General features: G+C 34.7%; 1 protein-coding gene across 3 annotated transcripts in view; it reads left to right on the top strand.

Annotated features, from left to right (window-relative positions):
* Window positions 1-12,564, top strand: part of Ptp69D (Protein tyrosine phosphatase 69D) — a 194,057-nt gene that overhangs the window by 95,275 nt on the left and 86,218 nt on the right. For all 3 annotated transcript variants that reach the window (XM_069837085.1, XM_069837082.1, XM_069837083.1), the window contains exon 25: window positions 1,109-1,244. In XM_069837085.1, coding sequence (XP_069693186.1) covers window positions 1,109-1,244 — 136 coding nt within the window. The remainder of the gene's footprint in view (window positions 1-1,108; window positions 1,245-12,564) is intronic.

Raw genomic sequence — 12,564 nt, 5'->3', positions numbered from 1 at the left:
GGTACCACAGCTTTCAACCCTGCTGTTGCAATAATAACCAAGTACACATTGTTGCCAGCATATGCGCAAGACGTTTATCAGTGACGTCATTACCAGTGGAATTTCATTATATCTCTTCTCGTTCGTTCTAGATGTTAGTGAGAGGTAGTGACACTGTTAGTGAACATTTAAGTAGTTTTTAGTGAGGAAATATATTAGTGTAAATTAAATGCACTGACAGTGATGAGGTTAGGTAGGGTTTTGAGTGGATATGTTAGTGTCAATTAGACGCACTGTTAGTGATAAGTTTGCGTGAGGTTTGATTAGGAGATGTATTAGTGTCAGTTAGATGCTCTGTCGATTTCAACAATATTCCCTGGACCACATCATATTTCTCTTTCATTTTGCTTGCGATAACATGTTATGATATCTTCGAAAACTTGCAAAAAACTGCCGTTATACTCCGTAAATCTCACACTTGACTAGTGCAGTGAATTGTTAAAGATTACAGTCACGAATTCTAGCAACATTTCGATTCTCTTTTGTTTCACGTGGCTCGGTACGGCCTGGTCACTAGTGGTGAGCATAGTTGCCACTGTTGTATTGTCTGCATTATCCAGTTACATACAACTGTCATAATGCTAATGAATGAATTGCTCACGAATTCTCACATGACTTCATATGGAGTGTGTTTCAGACATAAATACTGTACCGAATATTTTAGGGATGATAGGTTGGGTCTAGGCTATAATTTTGGGAATAGGAACATGGTGTCCCTGATGAGCATTTTGGAGGTACATGACGCCCAAGTCCTGGAGGATAACTCAGCAAATAGTGCCGTGTTTTGTGAATGGGATGAAAGAGGGAACAATAAATTTAAGAAATACTGTAGTGGTTTTGGGTTTTAAGCACACATTATCTAAAACACAATTACTTACTTACTTACTTACTTACTTATTGGCATTTAAGGAACCCGGAGGTTCATTGCCACCCTCACATAAGACCTCTCTACAAGCCCTTAAATTTCTTCGGTTGAATTCTGAAATACTCGATATAACAGAATATTTACTCTATTGGGTATTACAGAGATGAACATCTACCTGATGCTATTCCTTGTTATATTTTACAGTTGTGGATCCGATCGTAGCTCGATGTTTGTAGCATTAAGCATATTGGTGCAGCAGCTGCGTACAGAAAAAAGAGTTGATATCTTCACTGCAACACGGAAATTGAGGTCACAACGCCACGGGATGTTGCAGACGTTTGTAAGTAACAACAAGAAAGCATTGTTCCCAGCCATTAATTTGTGTATTTATTTAGGGTGTTGAACAGAATTTTTGTTTCTTTCTCTTTGTCTTTCTTTAATTTTCTTTCCAATCTATTGATTTATTACTTTAATAAGAAGAGCAGACTTTTTTGTTTTTTCCTCCTTTATATATTAACTAGCCGTACCCGTGCGCTCCGCTGCACCTGTTAGAAATAAATATAAAGTAATTACATAATTAAAATAGGAAGTTTGATCCAGGGAACAACTTTTACAACAGCGCAAGATAATCTGCTTTGCTCATTACCCAATTTTTTTGCATTGCATTTATTGCATATATTTTTTATGTATTTTAACACGATTCAATTGAGCATAGTTAAAATTTGAATTATAAAATAATGGATTGCTAAGCTAACGTACTATTACTGCATACTAAATCAATACACTCTCGTTGTTCGTTAATTCTCTGAGATTAAAATGAGTGTACATAAATATTATTTTAAGAAATACAGAAAACGAATGTACAAAATAGCGTATCAAATTTTCTGTGCATAAGAAGCTATTTTAATCTTACCTGTCCTCGATTTACTCAGACGTTAACTGTAATAACATATAGCATTATGTCCATCTAGAGAAACTACACTTTCCAATGGTGAAATAATAATTAATTATACAAATCGGTTAATTTAGCTTCCGATATTTCTTCATACAAACACAGAAACATTCTCTGTAGGCTATGTTTAATAGCTTTCGATTGTTGATGTCCAAGGTCCCTGTTTCGATTGTTGTTGTCCAAGGCCCCTTATAGACGAAGTCATTTGTTCTTAATTCATTGCACCGTCTTAGATGGCATTATTTTAATTTTAAAACTCATTTATCTCCTTAAATATCAGTCCTATCAAAATTTTGTAAAGAATAAAACTTATCGGAAATCATTTTTAAAGAAACTTTTGTTATGTAACATTTTTCACAAAAATCAATAATAGGCGAGATATTTCGATTTATTTAATTCAGGTCCCCTTATAACCCCCCTTTTAAATAAAGTATTTTGAATACCATATAGCCTAAAATCTAAGTTACAACGAACTTAATTTATATTCCAGTTTTCATATAAATCGGTTCAGCCATTATCGCATGAAAAGGTAACAAACATACAGGCAGACATACAAACAAAAATTTCAAAAATGCGATTTTCGGTTTCAGGGTGGTTAATTATATATGTTAGGACCAATTATTTTTGGAAAATCGAAAATTACCAGAAAAATTTCGGCTACAGATTTATTATTAGTATAGATTCATTCATAGTATATATCATAGATAAATAAATAGAAAGACCTTCAATGCAATGTATAATTTCGACACACTATTGAAGCGCCATTAAGACTGGTGGTGGCAAAAGTCGGAACTACATCTCATGTTACTTAACCCGATTGGTATTACAGGTATCCATATACCAATATTATTATTACAGCCTGATCGGTATTATAGGTATCCATTATACCAACAATATTACTAGTATTTTTCATATTACTTTCCAAAAGAGCACGTAATGTTTTATCTGTTGTAATGAAATGTTGAACCATAATACATATACCACATTTCGGCTTCACATCTACATGTGAGTATAATGGTTGAATATTAAACTGAAAACTATTGAGAACACATTCCCTTTCCTTAATACAGTCATATAGGCACCGAACATGGGTCTGAAAATCGTACTGGTGGCGCCACGCAGTGTCTCAGTTCCTAATTAACTACAGGCTCTCATTCATTCACTAGTCATATGTAATATAGAAATTACATGCAGCTTTCTGTCGATAAGAAGTTGTAATATTAGTGACAATGGGTTCATTCATTCATAGTGTTCTGCTCGAGGGGAGGTCTTTCACTGCAAACTCAGCATTCTCCAGTCTTTCATATTATCTGTCTTCCTCTTAGTGTTCGCATATGATCCATATATCTTAATGTCGCCTATTATTTGATTATAATTTTCTGCCCCGAACTAATAAAAGGAAAAAAATCTTTTTATTAATGGGCATGTGAATAATGTGAAAGAAATGAAGAGGATTGAGTTTTCTTTATTAAAAGCAGAAGTGGCTCGCAAACGTCTGTTACTCATCCACCTTACCAAGTATCTCTTGAGGTAAGTTCATGTCTCTCAAAGTTTATACTGCAATGATTTATTATTATTATTATTATTATTATTATTATTTTATTATTATTATTATTATTATTATTATTATTATTATTATTATTATTATTACTTCTTTATTCGTGATTTTTTCTCTAATCGACCTTTTTTATACATTGATGGTGAAAGAAATATTATTAATAGCACTTGCCCTTGTCCAGCAGGACTTGGAAACTCATGTAAACATGTAGCTGCGCTTCTTTATTACGTTAATAATGAACAAACTGCTTCGAAGACAATTCCAGTAGGAAAAGAGAAATATTCCAAGGCAAGGAGAATTAGTGACCTATTCCCGAAAAAAGAACTAAAATTCGTTGTGACAGCTGCTCTTTTAAAATTGTACGACTTAATTAATATTCCATGTCCTTTACATAGAATACTGAAAGCAGAAAACAGAACTGAAGTGTAACGTGACTGTAAATATGTATTTAATTGTTTAATAGACACAGTGGAAAGTTCAGTACTGCGAAAGAAGTGTAAAAATGTAACTACAGAGTTCCTGAAATGTCAGTATAGCTGTTTGGCATTTAAATCAGATTTCAGACCATTGAATGAGGGGGGAACAGTCATATTACGAAAATATTGTTATACTTATATTTGATGTCATGAAGTGTGTAATATTTATATGTGTATAATCTGTCTATAAATTACGTATTTTAATGTGATTTAATTCTAAAAGTAGTCTTAATTACACTTCCTGAATAATGGACGACTGCAAATTCACTATAACACAACACATATGAACAATATCATGAACATACTACTTCCGATTGAGGTGCTGGCCGTTATGTACATCTATTATCAGACAGTACATCTCACTTGATGATGTGTCAGAGGAAGAACAATTGTTTGTATGCATTTGAAGTCTGACTAGTGTAATATGTAGCTAGTCGGCAATATATGCATTGGAGGGGAAAAGGAACTGGCCACCCTATCCCATGATCTCCTGGCCTAGTTGCCTCATAAGTGGTGCCTTGTTGGTATCACTTTTGAGGTTCAAACTTGTCTTAGGACAGTTGATTAAACAACAACAAGATCCACATACAGAAGCAGTTCAAATGATAGTGTGTGTATATTGTTATATATTTTAATTCCCTGAATGCACCTTTCAACATGAATTCGAACACTGGCAACGCTGTATGTAGTTTCGACTTCTTCAGTTGTTAATTTGCCATCATGCAGGTACGGTGGAGTAACAACAATGGCCTGATCCCTTTATCAGAGAGGTTTGTTTTTATTCCGGGAAAAACTGACTTCATCACCGTCTAATAGAGTCAATAATCTGCAATCAGTTATGAATGTGTCACTCGATCTGCCACCGTAGCATTTAGATTTGAAGGCCACCATTTGATCCGCCTTGGGTAGCTGTTCCACTTTAACTTCAGTACAATAAATTGTCGGCGGCCATAGCTCAGTTGGTAGAGCAGCTGGCTACGGACTGGAAGGTCCAGGGTTCGATCCCAGGTGGTAACAGGATTTTTTCTCGTTGCCAAACTTTCAGAACAGCCCCGAGGTTCACTCAGCCTCCTATAAAATTGAGTACCGGGTCTTTCCCGGGGGTAAAAGGCGGTCAGAGCATGGTGCCGACCACACCACCTCATTCTAGTGCCGAGGTCATGGAAAGCATGGGGCTCTACCTCCATGCCCCCCAAATGCCTTCATGGCATGTTACGGGGATACCTTTACCTTTTTTTTTTTTTTTTTTTTTTTTTTTTTTTTACATTCAATTGTCACTCTGCATTTTGGGTACTTTCTTTTGAATATTGCAGGCATTTTTTCCTGATTACTTTCTCTGCTAGGCCAAAACACAAAATTAATCATTGTGGATGTCAACAATATTAAAGTGGTGGTAAAAATACATCATATACAGTAGTTGTACGATGAACTCCGAACATCACCCCCATAGCAGAATACAACAATCCAGTTTTCATTTTAATTAAAAATATGAGTAGACAATTTTCTTTACTAATCTTATTGTATGATTGTGTTTCAATTGGCAGCAAATTTAACAATATATTCAAAACCACAAATGTCACTCCCGGTAAGTCTGGTAGTTCTGTCTCATTTCTCATTGAATAATAATCTTAGAAACCTTACATTTCATTAAACATATCTGTTCCTGAACTCTTGTCATAACATTTCTTATGTGACTGCAGTTCAGCATGTAATGGAATAGACGCTTTCATAATTCAATTGTGAAAGAAAAAACAAAATCACTAAGAATGGTTTCATTTACTTCTACCTGTATGGCTACTTCATTTTTCGAAATAACACTTGTTGAACATTCACCTTCCATAATACTTAAATTTTCACCTTTTCTTCTTCTTTTTGCGTCTCTTTCGTACTTTTCCGAAGCTAGTTGAGATGCGGTAGCCTTTTTCTTGTAATTTTTTTTTTTAATATATACTGGGAATGGTATGCTGGTTTTGGGGGCGCCCTGATCTCGTTCCCAATAAAATGATTACTACAAATTCTTGTTGCGTGTGTTGATTCCCAAGGTGAACCATCAGCACTTGAAATCAAGAATTAAATATTGATATGAATACATTTAAAAATAAATAATTTATTGTTGCTAATATTATAGATACTATATATGTAAAGAACTCAGTAATTGTGTACTCTATTTTTACTTTTAAATATAATAGCATATACAGCATTGAAATGTAAATGATAAATTCCCGTCGTTGTTAACTTAATGGTTATTAAACATAATATAATATGTACATTATATTTCTTACATTGGTATATAATAATACTATTATTACAAGCAGTGTAGGTCTACTTACTTTTGTCTGCGTACTTCTTGGATCCACAATTAGCATCATTCCGCTTCAGTTTTCTGTTTTGCGAACGAATAAAAACAATATAGGTTGGTGTGTTCCTATAAGCGTTACTGCACCCAAGAACACAGCAATTTGCATCTTTCACTTTTTAAAGTCATCCATATTTCTTATCATTTAACCTGAGACATTAAGTACATTCATACGCTTGATGTACAACTCTATCTCTCCTGTCCTGCAGTTAGTAACAACAGTCGCCACCAGAGGAGCTTGCACAGTGCCTATAGCCCTTTTAATTAAATTTATTTATAAAATCTGACTGTCACATGTTTGTTTTTGTTTTTTTTTTTTACGTTCCTAGAAATATGTAATTGAGATAAAGGTTGTGAATGGGATAGGACATTTCTTTCTAAAGCACCTTAAGCAACGTTTTTAAAGAACAATGTCGCATATGATGTGTTTTTAGCTAAAACAACATAAAGCAATTGACTTTGATATTATAGTGTAGACTTGACTATTATTATTGGTCAGTTATCTAGTTATAATTCTCATTTTTTAATACAAAACTTTATTTTCAAAATAGTCATAAGAAGCTTTTGCTATCAAATGATATAACACAAGTCTAAAACATTTATAAAATACTACCTTATTTTGTTTTCCACCATGAGAGCTGAATATACATTTTTAACCCATATCTGCCCGGAATTTCTTCATTTAAATTTCTTTATAAATTTGACATGCCTTCATCGTAAGACCTGAGTGGCGAAAAGTAAGAATTTTAATTATATTTCAAGCACAAGTGGCCTTTTAAGGATGGGTTGTTAATGACCCACTGGGCACGTATATCTCTATTGCTAAATAATGTTATTTACTGAAGTGAGAAATTATTACAAATGAAACTGATATTTGTAGTTTCAACTGTTTAATTGATAAATGATTTATTTAACATCACTTAAAATAATTGTTATTCACTTAAGCAAAGGTAATTAACTAATTGTACTTGTCTGTGATAACTAGCAATCATGCCAATCATAAGAATAAAACTAGTTTGCAAAGTAGCAAAACATTTTTCGTAAAGAAAAACTTGACATTTCCTGTAGGCTTTTCCAGTCTTACTTTTCCACACTTTACAACTTTTCCTTATTTCCTTAATTACGATAACTATCTCCCTCTCTCGAGCAACCATGTAACTAAACTCAGTCACAAGAATTTTGGTCATATCAGAAAAATAAAAAATAACTGTACTGTAAAATAATAGTTTATTAGTAACAGCTTAATTTAAAACCATTGAGCAAGTATTCACAGAAGCAGGAGATTATTGCAGCTGTAATTGAGAGTTCTGTCATTTGAACAGAAGGAGCAGTAGTGGCAAATTGAAAATGAGACAGTTGTTTTGATAATGTGATAATCAGACTTCGAGACTTCGGACCCAATAGAGCAGTTCAGTGGGAAATCCGCATAACGGCATACTGAGTATAATGGTAAAGCGTATAATGGGTGGGAGTACTGTAGAATGAATTCCAACAAATACGCAAAGAAAAACGCTCTGGATTTGAAGGTTCTGACTAATAATTTGGTTTTCATACAAATCCATTTTCAAACTGTGACTGAAACTATTACACGGTTAGGAAAGTCAGAGCAAGAGATGCCGGAAGCCCTCAAATTAATTTAGAAAATGACGCAGAGAATTAATGAGACACCAAGTACACTGGTTACTGAACGTGTAAAACAGAAGTGGAAATCAATTTTATATAAAAATAACGGATATGGAACAGCAAATTAGTGGGCATAGAGTCACCCGAGAATAAAGGACTATCTCTTAGGGCCGTATTCATAGACATTTTTAGCGCGGGCTTCCGGTGGATGATCAGCGTTTTTTTCATATTCATAAACCAGTGTTAGCGACAGTATATGATTTGAATTCTGTACTAGTAACCAGTGGATAACCGGGGCTAGCTTAGTACGCTCGTAGCGCGTGCTGCGAAATGTCTATGAATAGCACCCTTAGAGACTGTGATGATGTTATGTTTTTTTCATTTTGCTCCTATCACGTCATGCGACGTAGAGTGCAGCTTTCTGCAGTACAAACTTTGGCAGATAACCGAAAAAAATTTACGTTTGAGACACTGAGAATGTATCTTGTAGTAGGTACATTGCAATTTCTGTACTGTAATTGCACTTCCTAAAGACGACCAACAGGATAAATGAAAAAATTAAAATTGCTACATGCTTATTTCCACCATTAACACTGTGTATAATTAAACACAAATGCTTATAAAAGACAGGAGAATAAATGCTTTTAACATTCTTTTGACATTATCATTGTGTAAGGTATATTTACTTTCAGAATATACATATGTGTGTGTTTCCCCATACTACCGTACTCTACTCTAAATAGCAACATTGTTACCTCAACATATCTCTACCCACCTGCAGCGAGTGAACAACCTATAGTGCATGCACAGTAAACTTATTGTATCGGGTCCAAAGTCTCGAAGCCTGGTGATAATTGACAATGGAACCTGGCACTTTCAGGAAATAGTTTTGTTGTTTTTGGTGACTGTGATACTGGTATAGTAAGTTAACATATTGGAGAATAAATTAAGGATTCAGGAGTAAAAGATGATAAGCACAATTTCAATTTTCATTTTGTTGGTAGTTTTAACCGATAAGCAGAAATACAATGGGTTTGGAATGAATGGGGCCGTCTATTGCTTATCTTAGAATGTAGTATTAATATGTTACATTTTATTGTTGAACGTTTTGGGCATATTTATGCCATCTTCAGATCTTAAAAAGTTGTTTTTTATACATACTTAATATTATGCCACATTGGTTAAATGCAATACATAACTAACAAACAACGAAATCATAATTACACTATTTTAAAGGCGAACTTGTGATTACTGTGTCCTCAATCAGCTGTTGATTGTACACTGTCACTTCATAATATGTTACAACACAAAGCACTAGTTGAATGAAACAAATTAAAACAGATCTATAAAACATTAACATTAAAACATTAACAGATGACACTTGATATAAATCTTATAAGACGGATGTCGTTTTCATCATTCATTTGGCTTACATGTTCTGATAAAACAAGTTAAACACAATTGGATAGCTGTGTTATGTGGTGGATTGTTTGACTGTATCAAGTGTTGCAAAGTTTTCTAGTGTTAACAATCAAATTGAAGTACAATGATGTTAATATTATTTAACAGCTTGACATGGACGTATGTTAACAGTTTTTCAGGGTGTCACTTCTCGAAGTTCAGTCAGCCGGATATGGTACAATAGCTGGTGTTGTTGTGGTGGTGTGTTCGTTCCGGTTGAAAATGTTCATCAATAAAATGTAACATATTAATACTACATTCTAAGATAAGCAATAGACGGCCCCATTCATTCCAAAACCATTTCAATTGATTTTGGGTTATAGTCACTAGAAATCTCCACTATCCACAGATTTTAGGAGGGGCTCATAACAGGAAGAAACTTCGCTGTGAGATCAAACTGCGCATGCTCGGACTTCTCATGCAGTGCCAGCATGATCCTTAACTGGATATATTTTCGCGTGCACATTCCAATCAAATCAAGAAGTTCCCTTCATACTCGGTTTACACATCTTGCATATACGAAGGTTAAGTTTGGTTAGTTTAGGTTTTTATTGTCCGCGCATGCGCAGTTTGATCTCACAGCCAAGTTCTTCCTCTCGTGAGCCGCACATTAGATTTTACATTCAAAAAGTGAAATAGTTGAAATTCGCACAAACAGATGGAGTACGAGTTCTCGAGTTTTGTGAAAACGCTGGTTATTTCATGTAAAACTTGATAAGCTACCCCTTCTCTATAATAATTGATGAAATCAAAAAGACAGTCTGTCAGGATGGATCACTTATGAATTTATGACAAGCGTGCACACTGCCATTCAGTAAGAATAATCCCCACTCATTTTGGTGACACCACACCTAGAACACTGAAGTATTCAGTGAAGTTAATATACAGGGACATCATTTTATTTTTACTTCAGTTTTTATTGTACCTGAGTTTTTGAATGTACTTCACTCCCACCCCTTCTACTAAAGAAGTTCAACCATCCTCCACACAGATCCAAGACCGCAGTAATAGCCTTACTGTCATAGTAAACAGTACATTCCAAAAATATGTTCGCATTTTCCAGTGACGAAAGAGCTTTCAATATTGAATCATTTTCGCACAGGTACTGTCGTCCATTTGCCTACGTCATATCCCGGTTTCCCCCACCAGCTTTTATTCGCCAGCTAGTGGCTGGGCTGTCTTTTCTGAGAACATTAATTTCTGTTAGGAATTCGACGTCTACGTAATATTATACAACTGTTTAAAATAACTTAAATAAAAGGGCCTTGTTAAGTAATTAACTGTCACGTGATTTCCTCCATTTCTACGATCCTATGACATAACCACTTGGACGGACAGTAGATAGTATGTCTGAGTGATTTTATCTTTTCGGATTGGGCAGAAGTGAAGATTGAATTTACAGTACGTAAGGTACTCTTTTATAGAGTAGGTACAGAATTATTTCAACATGAGTTACTAGTACGAAGAACGAAACTGGTAATTGGGATTAGGTACAGTAGTGTATAGTGCGATAATATGCACATTAGAACTGAAGCCTGTATCGAAATGAACGGCCACCATTTTAAAAAATGTGTTTAAATATCCATATTACGATTATTTTTCAATTTAACTTCATTCTCTATATTGTACGCTTATGTGCTGTAGACAGTATAATATACACTGCATAATGAATACGTCCACACGGACATCTCAGTTCGTGAGTAAAAACACTCATTGTTAATACTGTACTGTATTTTGATTAAACGAAAACCTAATGAAAATGATCAAACTCAAAAGCGTAATATTTCCTAGTTTACGTAAATGGATGAACTACTTTTCTTCCCTCCTATATCTAGTAAAGTGATTTGTTTGTATATTACGCCAGTATCATCGAACTCCAGTCTTGGAAGGGGGTAGCAAATGGCGTTGATCCAGAGGTATAGGCAAGTTAATATTAAAAATGTTAGTAAAAATAAAATGATGTCCCTGTACAACCAAAGAGTCATTACTATTGATCCAGATGGGAAAGAAATAACAAAACAGAAGACAAGTTGACAGAAGCAAACTGGAAGACCTATTAGAACGAATGAAATGGATGCCTCCAGATCATGCCTCATTTCATTAAGATTTGAAGCCTACTAATGCTGATGAACACATGGCCTGGGAAGATGAAGTAGATGAAAATTAGTGAGTTGTAACTGCAGTCTACTCATTGACTGCTCTCTTGGAACACCAAACACATGAATAATTTGTTAAAAGACATTAGATCCATAAAGAGTAGTCCTTGATCTTTAATTTTATAGTCTGAGTGTTTATTAGTAACATGTCGAGAAATGTACTTCTGTTTGGTGTAAAAAAGGGGTAACCACTAACTATAAATATTACTAACTCATTAATATCCATAGAATAAGAGCTTCAAAATGTGCACTTAACATGTATTTCAATACTATATGTTGTCTAATTTCTATGTTCACTTTTTATTTCATTCTGTTTCAGTGCAAAAATTTGGGAAACTTATTTTGTGCTTTTCTCAAAACTATAGTCATGGCAGTTACCATCTTTTACTCTTGAACCCTTCAAATATCAACTTCATTATACCGATTTACTCGAATACCCCGTGCACTTTTTTTTTTTTTTTTTCCGAAATATAGAAGTAAAAAATATGGGTATACGGCTTCTTCGAAATGAAACTGATAACATAACACGATTTTCCTCCCATGCAACTCCTAAGGTGGAAGCACATGCCACTATCTTCCTGCACAGGTACAGTAGCATGCAAATTAATCCGAACAACGTAATTACTTATGCAAAAACACTCAAAACGGGATAAAAAAAAGGATCTAAGACATACCTCAGTAATCTATGTGGCCTCCCTTGTTCCTAATAACAGCTCTGAGACGATTTGGCATGGATTCCACTAATTTCCCACAAATATTCTTCATTTCTTCATCGCGAAACCATACACCAATGAGGGCAGAAATCATCTTCTCCTTTGTAGAACAATCCATTTTTTGCATTCTTCTTTTGCAAATTGACCACAAGTTCTCAATGGGGTTCATGTCAGGTGAGTTGCCTGGCCAGGGGAGTACCTGAATATTCTTCTTGTTGAAGAATTCTGTAGTTTTTCGAGACATATGGCATGGTGCCAGGTCTTGTTGGAACACACCTCTGCCATCCGGAAATGATTTTTGCAGCTGGGGTACGATTCTGGTTTCCAATAAGTGAATATATTTGTCAGAATTCATCATTCCCTTG

Source organism: Periplaneta americana, chromosome 10, assembly GCF_040183065.1.
Source record: "Periplaneta americana isolate PAMFEO1 chromosome 10, P.americana_PAMFEO1_priV1, whole genome shotgun sequence".
In the NCBI taxonomy this organism is placed as follows: Eukaryota; Metazoa; Arthropoda; class Insecta; order Blattodea; family Blattidae; genus Periplaneta; species Periplaneta americana.
Note: the sequence above shows the minus strand (reverse complement) of the source record. Positions and strands in the feature narration are given on the sequence as shown.